This window comes from Melitaea cinxia, chromosome 2 (assembly GCF_905220565.1).
Source record: "Melitaea cinxia chromosome 2, ilMelCinx1.1, whole genome shotgun sequence".
NCBI lineage: Eukaryota > Metazoa > Arthropoda > Insecta > Lepidoptera > Nymphalidae > Melitaea > Melitaea cinxia.
The window spans coordinates 11,598,562-11,620,833 of record NC_059395.1 but is presented as its reverse complement, the minus strand read 5'-3'; the positions used below and the strand labels follow the sequence as shown (position 1 = coordinate 11,620,833).

Here is a 22,272-nt window from a genome sequence, read left to right as displayed (position 1 = left end):
ACAGCTCATATGTTGGATGTTTTTGACAAGGCTCAATTTTGGACTTCGATGAGGTACGACTTGGCAAGAAATGGTCTTGATTAAAGTCTGAAGTCCAACTGGGGTAGTCTGGTAGTGGGGCTCTCAACTTTACAGAAAATCACAGACAATTATTTGTCTCTTCCAACAGTCATTTATCTCAGCTCAACAATTCTCTTTAGTAAAATTTGAACATTAGAATAATTTCTTAGAAAAAATATAATGATATGATGTATTTACAAATCCTATAAATCCTAAACAAATATGTACTTATCACAAACGCCGAAGTCGAACCCTATTTCATATGATTGGTGATATAGATCTGAGATCATCTTACATTTTGGTTATTTAAAATTTCCGAAAATAATTTTCACCTTCTATTTATTATTATAATTATTTTTCATCATCATCATCATTACAGCCTAAACAGTCCACTGCTGGACATAGGCCTCCACAAGTTTACGCCAAAAATAACGTGAACTCATGTGTTCTGCCCATAGTCACCACGCTGGGCAGGCGGGTTGGTGACCGCAGTACTGGCTTTGTCGCACCGAAGACGCTGCTGCCCGTATTCGGCCTGTGTATTTTAAAGCCAGCAGTTGGATGGTTATCCCGCCATCGGTCGGCTTTATAAGTTCCAAGGTGGTAGTGGAACTGTGTTATCCTTTAGTCACCTCTTACGATACCCACGGGACGAGAGGGGGTGGCTATATTATTTAGTGCCGTAGCCACACACACATTTATTTTTATATAATCATAATTTTATAGTATAGACCGTTATTATGAATCTTGAAAAAGTTTTAGTCAATGCTACTGAACAGAGAAATAATAGACAGATAGACAATTTAACAAATGATCGACTTGATTATTTAAATTGGCATAAGTTTTTTTATTTATGAAGTAATTGACATGAAACAAACATTAAGTGAAGCTTGTTACGTCTAGTGGGTAGTATAAGATTAAAAAATTATCTGGGTAGGTAGTATGAGAATAAGCAAATGGGTAGCAGGGCGAAACAAAAACTGATAAACGTGAAGTAAGACGTGAAAGATAGTAACCGTTCTTAAAAATAAAGTTGCGAAATAAACTTGCGGATTTATGAGTGCTATTTATGCGGTACTTAAAAGTCTAATGGTGGCAAAAGTGTGGTACAGAGTGCGCGAAGGGGTAAGTTATTAAGTTATATACTTTATAAAGAAATAAGGAAATATCGGTAACTTAAATTATTTATTTTGTCGTAGCTTTCGGAAATACCCTTTTTAAATAAAGAGGATATATTGCCCGAGTCCACACTCATTCCCCTCTCATGCTACAAGTCCCTGAAGATAGCATATAGCCTGAGTCAGGTTTTGGTCGAATATAAAAAAGCTTTCCTGGCGCCCCATTTAATAATTTTAAGTTAGACATAATTAGATTTAAGGCATGTAATAGTATAGATATCTAGTACAATAAGAAAGTATTATAATTTAAAATGGTGTGTCACTTGTACAACAGTTTATGTTGAAAATAAACCATAACAAGGAAACAATAATATTTTAATTATGGTATAAGACAATGTGTAATAAGCTTACCACAATATATTAGTGAAAATCACATCTAAATGTGATAAGTCGTTTCTGAGATTAGTATGCACAGACAAACAATCGATTGACAGCGATCCGTTACATTTTTATTATATGTATTGATTTAGGTTAAAATAGTCATTAAGAATTGCGGCTGCACGTATTAGTACTTTACGGGAGCTATTAAAGTTTTTACTAAAGTAAGTAAGCGCAAATAACTAGGAATCAGAGCTTAAATTAATTTTAAAATATAAAAATGTCAACTGTCAAGTTCATAACTGTCATATGTCAAATTGTATTTGAAACTTGAAATGTCTATAATTACAAAAGGCTTACGTGTTTGCTATGGGTCCAGTTTACCGGCGATAGTACTGCCATCGACTTGTAATAAATTCCGCCCCTTTTATAGAGCATATTCAGTCACTCAAAAACAAGTGCCTAAGAAAATGGCAGCAGAAAAAATGTTGCCTCAAATTTTTAGATTCGTTGATCAGAACGTGGAATCGTATAAGGCTCTCTTAAAAGACGCTGTAGCAATTCCATCAGTGTCGAGCGATCCTAAATACCGTGATGACTGTATACGTATGGCACATTGGATGCAGGATAAATTAAAGGAAGTTGGTGCTTCAACGGAGCTCAGAGACGTTGGTTCCCAGACGATAGACGGTAAAGAGATTCAGCTACCTCCCGTACTTGTCGGCAGTCTAGGAAACGTATGTTTATAATTTATACCCAATCAAAAGTCGACATAGCCGTTAGATTAAATTATGCTATAACTGACTCACCTTTTTGTAGGATCCTAAGAAGAACACAATTTGCGTATATGGACATTTGGATGTTCAGCCAGCTCTTAAATCGGATGGTTGGGATTCGGAGCCGTTTGAGCTGGTCGAAAGAGATAATAAGCTTTATGGACGAGGATCCACTGATGACAAGGGACCAGTATTAGGCTGGTTGCATGCTATTAATGCATACAAAGGTATTGGTGAGGAGGTATGTGCAAAATCTGTTTTGTATGAAAAAAAATTATAGTGGTTTTTAATTTAAATATGCTAATCTCAGGATCTAGTAGATAAACTTTAAGAAAACCCATTTTGTAAGAAAGCAAACTTTTTTGAACAGATTGTAGGCCATAAAAATGTCATGCTGCAACTCATGTAGTAGGATAAACGGTGTTGTTAAAATAGTAAATCGCATAGGAGTTAGTACAATATGTACTAACATACAGAATAAAATATGACCACTGTGTAAAAATTATATAGTTTATTTATCAACAGCTGCCAGTTAACTTAAAATTCATATTTGAATGCATGGAAGAATCTGGATCGGAAGGATTAGATGAATTGCTGATGCAGAAATTAAAACCAGAGGGTTTCTTTGACACAGTGGACTATGTCTGCATATCTGATAACTATTGGTTGGGAACAACAAAACCATGTATTACATACGGATTAAGGGGCATCAGCTACTATTTTCTTGAAGTTGAATGTGCTAAAATGGACCTCCACAGTGGCGTGTATGGTGGCACTGTTCATGAAGGTATAGTATTAATTATTTATAATATATATATTTATAATAAATTTTTTGTTTTAAAATTATGTGGATCTGAGACTCGTAACTATTTGTATTTAAATTCTATTATTCATGTTTACTATACATCTCTACTTGTGAGCTAGGAGGATATATTTTATATAAGTTTAATAATTGTGTTTGTTCACAAACGAAAAAACACCGACTTCAATTACACCGAAAAGTGGTACAACGTAAGTAGACAAAAAAAAAAAAATAATAACAAACTCACTAGTCTTTACTTCGATTTTCGAGAGTTTCTCTCGATTTCTCGGGATTCCATCATAAAAATCTTGGTTTCCTTATCATAGTAGATACCACACTTGGGATATCTCTCCAACAAAAAAAGAATTATCAAAATCGGTTGATAAACAACGAATTTATCCCCAAACATCCAAAAAAAAGTATATATATTTAATGTTAATGTAAAGTTAAATAATATAACGTAAAGTTTAATAATATATATATTTAAATGTTAGTAACCTCCTTCCTTTTTTGACGTCGGTTAAAAAAGTAAGCCAAATGGCTTCATAATTTTCCAACAATTCATTGTTATCTATATAAATTTAAACTGATAGTATAAAAACCTAATGTATGATGATAACAGAACAAGTAACATTGTTATATTTATCAATAGTATTATACAGTAGTAATGTTAAATCATTTGGTAAAATTCATATTTAGATGATTATCTGTGAGTTACGAAAACAAATTCATTGATCAACATTTGCATTCTATTAACAAAATGTAGCCATATAAAAATATTGATAAAAGTGTTATAAAGTGCAATAAATTACAAAATATGCTATTTTAATTCAATAAGTATGTTTTTATTGCAATGTATTACAAATAGTTTTGAATAACATCTCGTAAGCATTCACTCTTAAATTACAAATATTTAATACTAACGATCCGCCCCGGCTTCGCACGGGTGCAATGCTGATACTAAATATACTACAGAATGTCTATATTTATAGTGTGAAGCTAGCTTATGACATGGTTATTAACATAATAGGAACAACATTCAAATGCGTCGTTAGATTACACGTTTTACATTTTTTACGTTTTGTTTTACACGTACATAATATGTAGCCTATATGTTGACCCGACATTTTAATAATATTTGTGCCAAATTTGAAGTAAATCCGTACTGCATGGATTTACTTCAAATTTGGCACGAATATTTTTATTTGATTTTTTGAGTTTATCCCGGACATACAAACAGACAAACAGACAAACAGACAAAAATTCTAAAAACTATATTTTTGGCTTTGGTATCGCTTGTAGATCACACCCCAAGTATTCTTTAAAAAAATATTCAATTTACAGTTTTGACTTTCCTACCATTTTATTATATGTATAGATATTATATGTATAGATAAATAATTCTAAGTTCCAAGAGATTTCATAAACATTATTTACACAGTTAAAACAATGGTTCATTATTAATATACAAAAACATAAATAAAAAAAATTATCCCTGCAATGTTACATGAAGATTGTTTATATTTTAAATACATTCCGTTATCTAATATAGAGAAGTTATTTAGTTTTTTTTCTTTGTTTTTTTTTTGTAATTTAAAATGATATCAACCAAATAAAAGTTGAAGTATCGGACGACGCTATTTCGACGGATTCTGTTTCCTCTAATGACAGTTTTCATAGTACTTGTCTGCCACTCAACCAGACTCTTCACACGACATTCTCAGCTTATCCAAAAAACTTTAATGTTGTACATATAAACGCTCAAAGCATCCCTGCTCATTTTTCTGACCTACTGACATCTTTCGAAAGTAAAAACATTCACGCTGTACTTATTTCTGAGACATTCCTTAAACCTTGCTTACCTTCCACGTCCTACTGCTTACCTGGTTTCTATTTAATTCGTAATGACCGGGTCGGGAAGGGTGGCGGTGGAGTAGCCATATATCTCCGTAGTAATATCCCATTTACTATACTGCATAAATCACCTGCACAATACTCAGAAACTGCTGAACACATTTTTATTGAAGTTTTATTTGGTCAGCTGAAACTTTTACTTGGAGTTTTTTACAATCCATCTATGCATATAGATTATTTCGAAAGCTTTGAAACCCTTCTTGAACAATATGTACCTCTGTTTGATCATACTATTATTATGGGTGATTTTAATACGTGTCTTATCAAAAATGATATACGTTCTAAACGCCCTAAAAATATTGTTAGTGGTGCTAATCTTAATTTACTTGCAACTAACGCTACACATTTTTTTCCTAACTGTACTCCCTCTTTACTGGATTTGATGTTGGTTTCCTCCTTGAATCACGTTGGAACATATGGACAACTGCCAGCCGAAGGTTTTTCATACCACGATCTTGTGTTTTTGTCTTATAAAATTCGTCAACCTAAAGAGAAACCCACAATAGTTTTGCGACGTAATTTCGGTAATTTCGATAACACAAGTTTCCTGCAAGACCTAAATATAATTGATTGGGGTACTATTTACACTGCTGAGACCATAGAAGATAAGTTAAGAATATTTAACAACTATCTCATGGAGTTATTTGATAAACATGCTCCTTTAAGACCTTTAAAACTTAAGCATCTCCCAGCTCCTTGGCTTACTCAAGAGATAAGAACATTAATGGCTAGACGCAACGCTGCTAAGTTTAAATATAAGGTTAACCCTACTGATAACAATCTATTAAAATACAAAAAATTGCGTAACTTCTGCAGTAGAGTTTGCCGTAATGCACAGCGTGAATTTATACACTCTTCCCTCCAAAACAATAACCCTCGTCAAACGTGGAAGTTTCTAAAGACACTCGGCTTTGGGCGGCAGAAGGGTTGTATCAGTGAACACCTTGATATTGATGCTCTTAACAGAAATTTTTCACACACTACTAAGATTGATACACAAGCCAAACTATCAACTCTAAACTACCTTAGCTCTCTACCAATTCCGGAGCATGCTTCCTTTAAATTTAACGACATCTCTCCGCTGGAGGTTAAGAAACAAATTAATGCAATTAGAACGGAAGCTGTTGGCAATGACGGTATAAGCAGGAAAATGATTCTTTTATCGCTCGAATTTATCTTACCTGTGGTTTGCCATATTTTTAACTTCTCTCTTTCTTCTTGTACTTTTCCCAGTGCCTGGCGTAAAGCCTTGATTGTCCCTATTCCGAAATCTCCTTCTTCGTCTGGTACCAGCTTTCGACCAATTTCTATATTACCTTTTCTATCAAAAGTTCTTGAACGTATTGTCTATTCTCAGCTTAATCTATACTTGCGTACTAATAATTTATTAAGCCCTTTTCAATCTGGGTTTAGGACTGGACACAGCACAGTCATGGCTCTTATAAAAATTTGCGATGATATCCGATTTGCAATGGACAGTAAACAGGTGGCGATTGTTGCACTTCTTGACTTTAGCAATGCCTTCAACAACGTTGACCATGATTTACTTATTGCAATTCTACGGACTCTAAATATTGCTCCATGTGCTGCCAAATGGTTTCAGGCCTACTTATATGAACGGCAACAGTGCGTTAGCTTTGGCAATAAACGTTCTGCTTATTGTACTCTTTCCTGCGGGGTCCCTCAGGGAGGAGTTCTGTCACCCATGCTCTTTTCTATATTTATCAATTCTTTGTCTTCACTCCTCACTATAAAACATCACTTTTACGCTGATGATTTGCAACTATATGTTACTACACCTATTGTTGATATCGCTAACGCTATCACTACTCTAAATACTGAATTAAATAAAATCGTTACGTGGTGTCATTCATACGGTTTACTGATTAACCCAAATAAATCTCAAGTGACTATTATTTGCAACTCATATCAGCTTTCCAAAATTAATTCACTCGACTTACCTACCATCCTATTCGATTCCGTTGCTCTTTCACCTCTTCCTGTTGTTAAAGATCTGGGGTTATTAATTGACAACACTCTTACCTGGGTGCCTCAAGTTGCCGAGGTGAGTCGAAAGGTCTTTGCAACAATAGGTTCGCTAAAACGTTGGAAGAACTTTCTCCCCTTTAAAACCAAAGTTGCCTTGACTAATTCCTTACTGCTACCCTTATTAGATTACGCTGACATTGTTTATATCGATTTATCTGAACAACTGTTAAACAAATTGGAACGATTACAAAACATATGTATTCGCTTTATATTCGGGTTGCGCAAATTTGACCATCTATATCAATATCGTCAACAGTTGGGTTGGCTGCCAATTAGACAGCGAAATGTGCATGCTCTTTCTTTATTGTTCAATATCCTTTATCACCCTCACACACCCCCTTATCTTAAGGAAAGGTTTAGTTTTTTAGGACATGACACTGAATGTCACTTGCGTTCCCGTAGTAATAACTTGCTTGTGGTACCTCTTTGTCGCTCTAATGCTTATGGTAACTCCTTCACTACTAAAGTGATCAAACTTTGGAATTCCCTACCCAATAACATCCGTCAAGCAGAGTCTATAAATATTTTTAAGAATCGTTTGCACAAATACTACTTAACTCTTACATAGTTTTAATTATGTATATGTTTCTATTGGTATATTGTTTTTATTTGTATGTTTGTATAAATATAGTGTGTATGTGTTTACATATGTGTTTATATGTTTATGTAGATATATACCGTTTAAATGTATTGCAATTAATTTAATTATATGTGCTAAACTTGCGTTGTTGATTGCGCACTACTACCGACATATTTTTCTTATACTACTTTTATTAAAGGTTGCCTGGAAGAGATCGCTTTAAGCGATAAGGCCGCCTTTGCATACATTATTTGTTTTTGTATCAAATCGTTCTAAAATGTATCTTCTTTTTTGTGTGTGCAATAAAGTTTAATAAATAAATAAATAAATAAAATAAAAAAATAACAAAACCCTATATATCTCAAGTCAAACAACGAATATATTTAAAGTAAATAAATGTTTGTTACTATAAGAAAATTAATTTTTAGTTAGTCTCCCCTTCCAAAAAATGTCACCTCACCTTGTCTTACCAGTAGGACATTTACAAATGATAAAGAAATATTATTTTTATCATTCATTTGGAGTTTTCCTCCTTTTAAAGAAGGAGTTTCCCTCCATTTAAGTCAAAATAAAAACATTATCATATTAATTTTTATTTATGCATAGCATAGTGTAGAATATAAAAGTAGTAAAATGATAAAGTATTTCTTTCACTATTAATATAATATTTGTTGGTAGAGCTAACTTATATATTTACTAGCTAACCCCACAAACATTGTTTTGCCATACATGTTATTAACCCCCTAATCCTCTCCTCCTCTTATAACTTAGGGGTATGAAAAATAAATGTTGGCCAATTCTCAGACCTACCCGATATGCACACAAAATTTTATAAAAATCAGTCCAGCCGTTTCGGAGGATTATGGTAACTAACATTGTGACATGAAAATTTTATATATAAGATTTGTTAGGTGTTTTTGTTAAGTTTTTTTCTTATGTATTTTAAATGTTCACTATTGGTGACTGTCTTTCAAAATAAAATATTGAATAAAAAAATAAAAGTGGCATACAAATACCTTACCATTTTGTTTTTTCAAATTTTTAGCAATGTCAGATTTGATTTATTTAATGGACACACTGGTGGACAAAGATGGAAAGATACTTATCACAGATATCTATAAGTCTGTTGCCCCTCTGACTGAAAGTGAAAAGAAACTGTACGACTCGATCGACTTTGATCCAGAGGCTTACAGGTGTGGTGATAGCTTTTCTCTTGGGTATTATATTAGATATTATGATAGTCACTAAGAATGATAAATGTATAGTTTTTTTTATCATTAATGTTTTGTTTCTGTACAATTAAAAACAAGTTATCTGTTTGATAATAAACATAAATTACCTAATCACCAGATATGGTATCATAATGCAAATAATACTTTCGTATGTAAGTTTCTCTATCTCTTTTTACCTTGTTTGTTTACTATCTGCTGCACGGCTCTCGGCTAGAGACGGGCAAGGTCAAGTGAGACTATAGATGGGTTTGAAAACATTTGGACGGCCTTTTGATTTTGTAGTTATTTATTTTTATTTCATCCCGTGTCCTGAAGCGATACATAGAATTAATAAATATACATTCAAGAATAACTAATTGTTCGTTTAGATAATATAATTATATAAGATTTAATACTGATGACTAGCCCGTTAGCACAGTTTATAGTGACCCTGCTTTCTGCTTCGGGGGTTGTGGGTTCCGAGTCTGGGTGTAATATATATATATGTGTGTGTGTGTGTGTGTGTGTATTATTTATAAGTATGTTTATCGAAAAAAAAAATAGAAGAAGAAGAAGAGACGACCGCGTGTGTATTGTGTAAATATTTATTAATACTTTTTACATAGTAATTATCAAATATAAATTTATTTTACATTTAAAAATTTGTTTAAGTAAAAAAGGTTACAAAATCCTGCATAGGCGAATGACTTGATGTTTGGTTTGTTTACGTCTGGTATCTCCTTTCGTTGAATGCACTGTAGTATGAATGTTACAAAAATAATATTAATTTCGAATGATTTTCAGGAATTCGATCCAGGCTCATAAACTAGCACATAATGGCGTAAAGGAACAACTTCTTATGCACCGCTGGCGTTTCCCTAGTCTCTCTCTGCATGGTATTGAAGGTATGAAATAAATATTTCTAACTATAATAATGAAGAAAACAAAAAAAAAATAGTTACATAAATATTAATTCTTATAATTTAACTCTAAACCTTTATATAAATACTTATTTCATTCTTAAAATTCTTTTTGTAACCATCACATAATTTTAAATAGTAAGTGCAGTAAAACATATTAAACAATTTAACCAAATGAACATTATTTTGTGTAAGCTGTCGAATTTAAGAGGTCATTAGGGGCGAAAATTAAAGATTGAATAGTCTAATGAAGGCAAATTTGTATATAAACATTACTGAGTCCTAGTTTTTTTTTTTTTCAATTTATTGGCCAATACATAACAAATACATTATACTTTGCAATTTAAATACTACGAAAACCTAGCGGGTTTATCTGGGTACAGAGAGTCACTCAGTTAATTCCGTTTGTTTTTGTAAAAAATATTTTTTAAAACGTGATTTGTTTTTCGTGGTACTCTTATACATTTCTTGCAGTTCTCTGAGCATAATATGGATGAAACAAATAATAGGCTGGTATAATGATATCATTTCCAATAAAATAATAATTTACACTTTCTAATTCTCGCCATCATTACTTTACATATTATATACAGTTCTATTGATGTTTTAACGGCTGTTAGTCGAGGCCAACGACCCATCGAGACAGTATGATAACAAGTCACTCACACTACAAGGTCAATTCTATTGAATTTAATAATGAATATGACTAGTGATATTTTTAACCGACTTCCAAAAAAGGAGGAGGTTCTCAATTCGACTGTATTTTTTTTTTTTTTTTTTTATGTATGTTACATCAGAACTTTTGCCCGTGTGGACCGATTTCGACGAATTTTGTTTTAATCGAAAGGTGGTGTGTGCCAATTGGTCCCATTTAAATTTATTTGAGATCTAACAACTACTTTTCGAGTTATATCTAATAATGTGTTTTTACTTGACGCTTTTTTTCGTCGACCTACGTTGTATTATACCGCATAACTTTCTACTGAATGTACCGATTTTGATAATTCTTTTTTTGTTGGAAAGGGGATATCCCTAGTTTGGTACCGTGATAAGGAAACTAGGATCTGATGATGGGATCTCAGAGGAATCGCGGGAAACTCTCGAAAATCCGTAATAACTTTTTACTGGGTGTACCGATTTTGATAATTTTTAATTTAATCGAAAGCTGATGTTTATCATGTGGTCACATATAAATTTTATTGAGATCTGATAACTACTTTTTGAGTAATCTTTAATAACGCGTAGTTGCTTGACTATTTTTTCGTCGATCTACGTTGTATTACTGGTCGATGTAATTGAAGTCGGTTTTTTTTTCGTTTGCGAGCAAACACAATTATGTAGTTTGTTTTATGTTGAAACTTATAAAATGACTAGCGACCCGCCCCGGCTTCGCACGGGTGCAACGCTGATACTAAATATACTACAGAATATCTTTATTTATAGTGTGAAGCTAGCTTACAGCATGGTTATTAACATAATAACAACATTCAATTATGCGTCGTTAGATTACACGTTGTTACAGAATGCGTTGAAGAAATAAAGGTTCACTGCTCGTTCCCCGTAGGTGATAGCGTGATATTATGTAGCTTATATGTTGACCCGACTTCTTAATAATATTCGTGCCAAATTTGAAGTAAGTCCGTGCAGTACTTTTTGAGTTTATCCTGGACATACATACAGACAAAAAGACAAACAGACAAAAATTCTAAAAACTATATTTTTGGCTTATATATATATATATATATATATATATATATATATATATATATATATATATATATAGATAATAATATTATAAAGATAAAAGATTTGATTTTTTGTTTATTTGTAATAGAAGAATCAAAGCCTACTATGCCAATTTCAAAAAAATAATAATCAAGAGAATGTTACGTCATCGCTATATTTTAACGGTAGAAAAAAAGACAAACACCCGTATGACCTATAAATATGTTTTCCCATAAGCAGGGATGTGTTCCATAAGTGACTGTAGCGCCAATGCGTCGTCTTACAAAAAATTGTCTTACTAAATTATTGTGATCTAATGAATAATATAATCTGAACTGATTAATGAATAATATAAGTAGTGATTGTTATAATTGTGGGTAGTGGAAATATAACTTGGACAATATATGTAGTGTTATCAATTGTTGTAAGTTACATTGTCATGTTTCATCATTTTGTCATCATTTTGTTTATTTAGTAAACATTCATAGAAGTAACGGCATATTTTTTTCTATTTGTATATGTTTCACTAAAGTTTGTTATAAATAAGGTTTTTTTATCGATACGGTTATTACATTATATTATATATTATTATACGGTTAACGCACTGGCTGTTGCGCCAGCGGTCGCGAGTTCGATTCCCGCTCACGACAGATATTTATATCCACCATATAGATGTTAGTCGTGGTCTGGGCGTTGTGTTTGTGTATTGTATGTCTTTCCGGACCCCCCAGCACAAGGAGAAAATCCTACTGGGGGGATTCGTTGAGTGTAAAGCGTTTATTATCTCACTATTCTAGGAGCCGCTTTCCAGCCCGGAGCAAAAACAGTAATTCCAGGAAAAGTAATCGGCAAATTCTCTATTCGTATTGTGCCAAACCAGGAGCCTGAAGAGGTTGAGCAGCTTGTGTTCGCCTACATTAACAAAAAGGTTAAACTTTCCCATTAATTTCCTTAAAAATAAACAAAATTTGGGTATTCCGCTAATTTCATACATTCAACAATATTTCAATATGTTAATTGTCTGTTTGTTATCAAACAGTAGATTTTAGTTGTAATTTATAGTTTTAATGTTTTCATTTTACTCTTATAACTTAAGCAAAAAAAACCTAGTCTAAATATAACTCTGCTACAAATAAATCCTGTCTAAAGTAACTATGTAGCTAATTACGGAAACTACAGAATTTACCACAATTGTCATTTTGAAACACCCGATATTTCGGCGAGGCCAATTTTACGGGTGACTCATCTGTAGTGACCGTTTATATTTTTCAAACGACTAGGTCGGCAAACAGTCGTACGACCCACATGATCGTAAGCGGTTACCACCAGAAGCATCGCAAGCGCGTTGCCGACCTAACACCGACTTTCCCCAGGTGCTCTACTAACCTCACTCACCACAGGAACACAACACTACTTGACTGCAGTATTATTTAGCTGTGATTTTCTGTAAAGTACCTCAAGTAAGTACTACAATCAGGCTGCTTCAGATATTGAGCAGTATATTTCCTGCTGTGATTTGCCTCAAAAAAGTATATATAAGTAAAGTAAGCGTTGTTCCAGTGGGCGGAGCGCGGCTCGCCCAACAAGATGCGCATCACGGCTCAGAGCGGGCGCGCGTGGACGGAGAACCCCGACCACCCGCACTACCAGGCCGCCGCCCGAGCTACTAAGCTCATCTACCAGGTGACATAAACGTACCAATAATAAATTATATATATATATATATATATATATATATATATATATATATATATATATATACATCCTGCTAATAATTAGGCGTCCCACATGGGCCGAAATGCATCTAAACTGGCGTCCACCTCCTTTAGACGTCCGCATATCGGACGCCACTTTTTTAATCGATGTCCCATTAGTCCTCTTGGCTCTAGCTACCTGTACAACAAAAATCGCCGGAAGCCAAAAAATCGTTGAGACATTTGCATTTGTATAACTAAAACTTCCGCGAAATTCCGCACCAACGGTGCAGCGCTAGTCTAGCGCGTATATCGACAGAGCGTATACTCTGCTAAAACTCTTCCGATACAACCGATTATTTGACGTCCTATTGCGACGTTGCCAAACTGACTGTATTTGAAGGTTTTGAAATATTCAATTAAGTCAAAACAAATCATTTAAAAACAGTTGCTACGCACGTGTCGCTGCTTATTTGACGCTCGGTTGCAAAATACTGCTTAAGTAGTAAAATAAAATAAAAGTACACTTAAAAGGAAAAAGTGAGGCTTTAACGAATTTACGAATTGAATTTACATATTAAACGGAAAAGTGACACTATTTTGTCATAAAAATAAAAAAGTTCTATAAGTTCTATAAGTTAACTAGCTGACCCGGCAAACGTTGTCTTGCCGCTAAACGCTATTTTAAAATAGGGGTTGGTGGTAGAAGGGTGAAAACATAGGGTTGTATGTATTTTTCAACGCCAAATCATAATAAAATAAAAAATAAAATAATTTATCTAAAAATTAAAAATTAAATTTAGGGGTGGACTACCCTTAACATTTAGGGGGATGAAAAATAGATGTTGTTCGATTCTCATACCTACCCAATATGCACAAAAAATTTCATGAGAATCGGTCAAGCCGTTTCGGAGGAGTTTAACTACAAACACCGCGACACGAGAATTTTATATATTAGATATATATACATTATCTATACTCTTTTGCATGAATATGGAAGCCAGGCTGGGTAGCAGTCTTTGAATCTGAAAAAACAAAGGTTCTGTTACATTTAATACATTTTTGCAATGATTTTTTATTTGGTTACTGAGCGCCCCTACTGAAAATTTGTGTTTTTTGTTTAGTGACGGTTTGGTCATGGACGTCGAATATGTAGTGGTTCGAATAGTAGGTATACAGATTTACGACGTCCGTATATAAGGTAAGGGCTACGCAATACGTAACACATATACGGACGTTAGTTTGACGCATACTGTTATTAAGGATACGAAGTTTTTTTGCAGCTGTTCTGGCTTTTGACCCAATCCAGGCTACACGCAATGCCGTCAAAAAACTTTGGGACACTTTTAGACAATGAAAGTTTTAGAATTGCTCTCGGTCTCCGGTTGGGAGCTCCACTGTGCTTTGAACACAGATCTCCGTGCGGAAAAGAGGTCGATTCTTTCGGACTACACGGCCTTTCCTGTAACAAGAGTTCAGGTAGGTTTTCCCGCCACGGTTCCCTAAACGATACCATAAAAAAGCTCTTGCCACCATCGACGTTCCTGCTCTTATCGAGCCTACTGGAATTAGTCGCAATGATGGCAAGAGACCTGATGGATTGACGTTGGTTCCCTGGGAAAGGGGACGGGCGCTTTTGTGGGACGCAACCTGCGTTGACACACTTGCTCCTTCTCATGTCAGGGAAACAGCCTTAAAAGCGGGAGCCACAGCGGAAAAAGCTGAAACGATTAAACGGCACAAGTATTCGTCATTAATTACAAATTACATCTTTGTGCCATTTGCAGTCGAAACACTTGGACCTTGGAGTAGCAGTGCTAAATCTTTTTTTAAATGAGATAACTCTTCGCCTTATTGCCTCCACTGGTGACAAGAGGGCTAGTGCATTTTTTTGCCCAAAGAATCGGCATAGCGATTCAACGAGAAAATGCTGTCAGCATTCTTGACACGATTCCACGCGGACATGATTTATACCAAAACTATCTGTAAATATTTAGTTCTTAAGTTGTGAATTGTAAATATAATGTTTAATAAACTATTGTTATCCACTTAAAAAAAAATTAGAAACCTACTTAAAAGATATACTTTATATTTTATAAGTAAATATTGTTTGACGACGTTTAAATTTGCCAGACGACGACTTAGGTAAATCATTCTAGTGAAATAGAGTTAAGTAGTTAGACTATTTAGTCTGTATAAAAATATTTTAGCCGTGAGACATTTTTATATTGAAAATGATAATAATATGTTGTTTGTAAAAGCAGGCAGCACAACTATTTGTGGCTATAAAACTTAATTAACCTATAAGATTCGTCAGCGACGAAGAAATAATAATATCCTCGTATTCTTGGATGCCCAGTTACCCATGTTCTAAAATTACTTGAAATCCGTTTAGCTGTTTTGGCGTGATGAAGACACAACGACACATACAAACATATAAAAAAAATGTTCGATTCAGTAACCTGTATTCATAGACCGTATCACTTTTTTTAAATATCTTCAATGTACAGAAAGTATCCGTGGCAGGATAAGGGAACATTATTTATTATTATTCTTTGACGGTTCGCAGGAAAGTGGACATAATCTACGAACCGGCAAAGAATACTTATAACAAATGGACATAACGATAAATAATTATTTATTATATTATTATTCTGATGATGTGCTACGTCGTCAATAATTAAAATGTTAAAAGACTAAATAAAATATATGTTGCAACTCAATAAGAGAGCTATTATAAGATGAAAAATTGGAGGTGTTCCTATGACCGTTACATGTTAAAATTTCAACGAGCGTAATAGAATTATTTCTTAAGTTAACGATAGATCACACCTACTAGAAAACTGGCAACGACGCATTTCAGCTTACTTCTCACTCATTTCATCATTACTTATATAGGACGCTAAATAATCGGTGCATTAAGTGAGGCTATATGGATATATGGAGGAAGCAATAACATAAGTATCATGAAAGGGGTTCATAAATGGTTGGGCACAACTGTAAGCAGAATATTCTCAAAAAAGAAATTTAAAGAAATTGATATAACCCACGGAATTTAAAATGAAAAAAATAAGCAACATTCGCAGAAAAAACATATAAAATGTAAGCATAACTGAGGGACGTCGTAATAACGCAGTTTGTGCTTGACGCCAAAAATGTATCTGGATGTATATATATATATATATAAAGATTTCCTGTCACGATGTATGTTTGCTATAAACTCCGAAACTACTGAACCAATTTTTATCAAATTTTATAAGCATTCGTAATTTAGTCCAACTTGGGAGATAGGGTAGTTTTTATCTCGGTTATTGATCTCAATATTTGTTATTGCAAATGCAACGTTTATTATACGACTTTAGTGTATATTTATCGCAAGTTGCACAGATATCCGGTAGATGGCGCCGTATTTCTATAGATGAATAAAATATTATTAGTAAAAAAATTATTCAATCTATTATAAATACTGAGCCATAATAACGCGTGGCTGAGTCAGGTAGTATAATATTAAAATAACAAAAATGTATAAGATGTTATTATATTATAAGATGTTATTTTTGTGTATGTATGTAAATAATATGTAATATCTAATATATAAAATCTCGTGTCAAGGCTATTTTTTATACCCTTAGGCGATAAAGATGTCCATATCATATTACATTTTAATATATTACATTTTAATGACTATATATAAAAATGAAATGACGTTTGTTACTCGTACTAACTTTCAGAACGTCTCGACCGATTTGGCTTCTTTTGGTTTTGCAATATTTGTACTGGTAAGGAGCTACCAAGGACGGTTTAAAAGTTAAAAGAATATGAAGAAAATTCAAGAAAATTAGTAAAAACATCAATTATATTTTCCTGTACAAAAAGTTAGTACTTGTGAAATGTCAACGCACGAAAAATTGTAATTTTTATATTATTTTTTATTTATTTACAAAGAGTTACACAAAAAATAATTTTTTTATAATTTTATAGCAAATCATAGGCTTAAACTTCTGTTGTAGGGTTCTTGTCCTATAGGCTCCTTACCATTTGCTTGAACACTTACTTCATTTAGCACACTGATCGCACTGAGACAAAAAAGTAAATATCAATCTAAGGCTCCTCATAAAATGAAATAGTAACGCCTGGTTTCTGAAACGTTTGTCAAAGTGTAGGTCTACTAAGCGGCTGTTAGATTTAACACGGCTGTCAAATCGATTTAAGTTGCTGAAACGTCATTCACAGCAAAATTGGCTAGTCCTCGATTTGTTTTATTTGACATTCGGTTTGTAACATGTGGTCATGTGACATTGTAATTAAATATTATTTTATATATTTGTGATGTATCAAAACCTACAGAAACTGTTCGTTGTGATGTTATTTAATACATCTGATAATACTGATACATCTAATAAAGTATCATATAAACATCTAAGGAAGATACAAAAAAGAAAATAGTTCCTAAAAACAAAAAACTGACTAGCCCGTTGGCGCAATTTGTAGTGGCCCTGCTTTCTGTTCTGTGGGTTGCGGGTTCGAGTCCCGTCTGAGTCTGGGTGTAATATTTGTATTTATATATTATTATATCTATTATTTCTATATATATTTATCAAAAAAAAAAATAGCTATAACAGTTGGCTGTTACCTAAATACAATACAAGCTTTAAGTTGCTTACCATAGGAACAGACGATCGTGTGTGTATATTATAAGATATTTATTTATTTATTACTAAAAAAAATATGCAAATAAGATGAAGATTGCATCTTTAGAAGAAAAAATTAAATTAACAGAATATAGACTGATTAAAAACAAAACATTAGTTATTAGATCCAGAAAAAAAAATAAACAGAAGTAGTATGAAAATATTATAAAGTAATTATAAATTATAATAGCATGTTTTAAATTATAGTTATTAAATAAAAAATAAAAAATATTTTGTAAAGTGATTATAAGTATTTTTTTAATAGTTCCTATAAATATCACTGAATAATGAAAATTTATCACTGAAAATTAAACAAATTATTTTTATAACCTTTTCTTTTAAATTTACTATTATTTATATATTTTTACTAATAAAAACTTAACAATTAAAATATGTCAATAATAGAGATGACCGCACAGAAGTGTTTTCATTTATTATTGAACTTTGACCAGTATCTCCTTGGTAATAATAATAGACATCTGTATAACCTACAACAAAGAACAAAAAATTTTAGTTTAACAAGACCAAAATGTAGACTTTTATAAGAAAAAAACATATATTACATTTATAACACTTGATAATAAATATGTTTTATATACCTATAAAGAAACAAAATGTAGTTTTACGTAGAAAATAATTGTTTTCCTTTAGTTAATTCGCCGATATACACCGAGTAGTTGTCCGAGTATTTATACAGTATGAACAAATTAAGTAGTTTAACCTTGCTTTTAGCAACTCATTTCATGCTTAACAAGAGATTTGACAGATGATTTGTTAATTTCTGCGTTAATCAGCCTTTCGGAAACTGGGCGTAATACTATTAATCTAACATCCTTTTTGCTTGCATGTGAGTATTCCGTGTAATGATAAAATGTTCGACATCACTTGACTTTCTATTAAAGAATAATAGAATAAAAAAAGAAGAATTTGAACTACAAATTTTTAACATTTTATGAAATAAAATATTTTTATCTACACTAATGTTGTAACATTCTACTTATGTTTCCAATACTTGACTTATAATTACTACTGTTATAGCGCAGACAACAAAACACTCAATTTAAGCAATTTCACATGATGGTATAATATCCACATCGATATCGTAAAATCTCATTATAACATCGCGCGCATGTGCGCAGCTGCGCTCTCGTTGGTTAGATTTTAATGGCGGCAAAATCACTGTGACAATACACGTACGCGTGAATTTAATTTAATAAATTAAAAGTTAAAAATGGATAGCGACGATGATATTTGTACGCCTCCGGATATTCTAGAATTGGCAACAAAATTAACTCACAATCTTTTGCCAGAAAAATCTAGAAAATTATATGAAAAAGAATATAATAACTTATTCCGACTCCGTCTACGAGCTCTGCTGCTTGCCCCGCGACCGCTACAGCTGCTGGATCAATAATTAACATTAACTTTCAAAATTGTACCATCCAAAATTTGAACAATTATTATAAATAAACTATTGTCAGCTTTTACTCTTGTTGTTTGATTAATTGCATTAGTGAAGATAAAGTAGTGTATGCAACTGCATATAACACGGGTATTAAAACACTCGTTACTATTATGAAACTCGCTGCGCTCGTTTCATAAACTCACACTCGTGTTTTAATACCCTTCATTATATGACAGTTGCATAAACTACTATTATAATAATCTAAAAAGATATGTAAAACATAAATTAGACAACCGTGTGTGCATCAGAGATATTTATATATTTATAAATAAACGCTGCTGCTGCTAGTTACTGCTTCTAATAAACATTTAAAAAATGGTATTTAAAATGCGTCACGATAAAGGAACAAACACATAAATGTACAAAATAAAATCAGCGAGTCACAGTATTTATTTATTATTATAAAATCTCTCGTAGGCTACTTTTTCTGCCGCGTGTGAATTGCACACACTTTTTTTATACAGTGTATTCGAGTCCCAAGTACGTGACCTCAGTTAGATCATCTAACGTGTTGCCCAGACGGACCCGGACATGTCGCGCGAGGGCGGCTCCATCCCCGTGACGATCACGCTGCAGCAGGCGAGCGGCCGCAACGTGCTGCTGCTGCCCATGGGCGCCGGCGACGACATGGCGCACTCGCAGAACGAGAAGCTCAACGTGCGCAACTACGTCGAGGGCGTGAGTACTACCCCCGTGACCCCTTCAAACCCGTTCCTATAATTAAATAATCGGTTTTGCGGGTTTGATATTTGTATATCAAACCGCTCGGGATGGATATTTGTATTTGCGCAAATATTTCTTTCCGATTCGGATATCTGTCCACAAGGATTTCCCGATTATGCCTCGGAGCACGTTACGTTGTCGGTCCCGCTTATAATCATATATACGTGATAGCGATTGTTACTCACAGTAGGGAATATGTCCGCCAATTCGCAGTAGAGCAGCCTGGTGGATCAAGTTTCTATCCTTTTTCTACACGGAGCAAGATACTTATGTCTAGCAGTTGGATGGTACAGGCTGACTCGTATTTGTTCTCAAACAATAAAGGATTTCAATTTATATCGACAACTAATAGAATGAGAACATCGTCAACGGTAACTTTTGTGTTTGCTCGTTAACGAAAAAAAAAATATATATTATCACCTTCAATTACATCGACAAGTAATACGATGTAGGTAGTCGGTAAAACAGATAATTAAATACGTATCATTAGAGATAAGTCAAAAGTACACGTCAGATCTCGATCAAATGGAGATAAATGACAAGTACCGGCTTACGATTAAATAAATAAATAATCACTATAATCGGTACACCTTGTAAAAACTTTTGAGGGTAACACATAAAAAAAAATCTAATCTATGACCTTTTTTGTGTGTACTTAAAAACGATAATACTTTATTGTACACCAATACAGAAATAATACGTAACAGAGTATTATAAGGTACAAAGGTGGCCTTATCGCTGAAAAGCGATCTCTTCCAGGCAACCTAGGGGCAAAGGCGATGGTATTGTGTCGGGTAGGTGTACAAATTGAGACATAACCGTTTGAATATATTTACTTAAACACATATACAAATAAATACATACATACATACGTACATACAAAACATATAATTTTATTCACGTTGAATATCAAGAAAATGCTTACTGACAGCCTTTTTAAAAATAGAAAGCGATTGTACACGTCTAATATGCAAGGGTAAAGAATTCCAAAGTCGAGAAGCTTGAACAGATTATTGTGATAATTAAAAATTTTAAATTTTCTTTTAAATAATCAAAACTATAATTACTTAAAACAATAAAACTCTAAAATCAAAACATAAGTTTACGCTTGCTATACGTACAGTAAATGCTGGTATATTGTTACACCTACATCTTACTAAGCTAAAAGCGCTGTAAAGCGTAACACTCAGCGTTGTTTTACTCGATTTCACTCCCAATGTTTTATGTCATGTCTTACGATCCGTTCAGTTACGAAAGTGTCGTGTTGGAAATTGAACATATACACTACCTTACGAAATTCGTACTCTTTATCATGTTAGTATAAATTAAGCTTTAATGCAACGATAACATTAGTCGATTTTAATGGTAGGAAATGGCTTACACTTTCCGCATTTGCGTTTCCTGTAATAAGTAATTGAAGATTATAAGATGCTATAGTATTTGAAAAAAAAAACCAAATAAATTAGTTCAAACGTACGTACGTATCATACGTATCGTACTTATTTAAGATACTTCAAACAATTCAATATTATCAATTTCGACATTTCAATGTCATATAATGTACAACCGGGTTGATATATATATGTATATATATACCCATCATCAGAGCACTTTCTACTTGGAGTATATTTTAGTAGTATTTATAAATATTGTTATGTTAATGTATACATTTTTATTTTCAGATTAAACTTTTCGCTGCCTACTTGTATGAAGTTGGAAAACTTCCTAAGTGAAACAAGAAGTCGACGTAAATAATTTTGTATTGGATCCAGAGAGTGGATACGTTTATATTTTACGATCATTGTTGTATTGTTTTATTATCAGATTTACATGTAACCTGAAAGTTTTAAATGTTACTGACATTCCGCACTAAGTACAATATGTATTCGTTTATGACATGCTACGTGCCTTATAATTTATGAAGCATAATACATCTAAACATTTAAAAGTAAATACAATATTTTCATTTAAATCTGAAATATAATAATTAAAAAATATTATAAATGCATTTTTAAAACATTGTTAAAAAAACTTATACTTTATGTTAGTTATACTTGTATAAGTTTCATATTATTTGCATAATATTTTTGTAATTTTTGCTTTGCTAGGTTCCAAAGCTTGTATTTTTATATAATTTTTTCGCATAATAAAAGTTTGTTAATTTAG

At 32.9% G+C, this 22,272-nt stretch overlaps 1 protein-coding gene across 1 annotated transcript; it reads left to right on the top strand.

Moving 5' to 3' along the window:
• The first annotated feature begins 1,895 nt into the window (after positions 1-1,895).
• On the top strand, positions 1,896-22,272 carry LOC123664955 (cytosolic non-specific dipeptidase). Its single transcript, XM_045599323.1, has 9 exons — positions 1,896-2,293; positions 2,376-2,573; positions 2,858-3,119; positions 8,723-8,870; positions 9,693-9,793; positions 12,331-12,461; positions 13,094-13,216; positions 19,903-20,061; positions 21,789-22,272. Exons 1-9 carry the CDS (start codon positions 2,027-2,029, stop codon positions 21,837-21,839), a joined length of 1,440 nt encoding a protein of 479 aa, XP_045455279.1. The 5' UTR covers positions 1,896-2,026; the 3' UTR covers positions 21,840-22,272.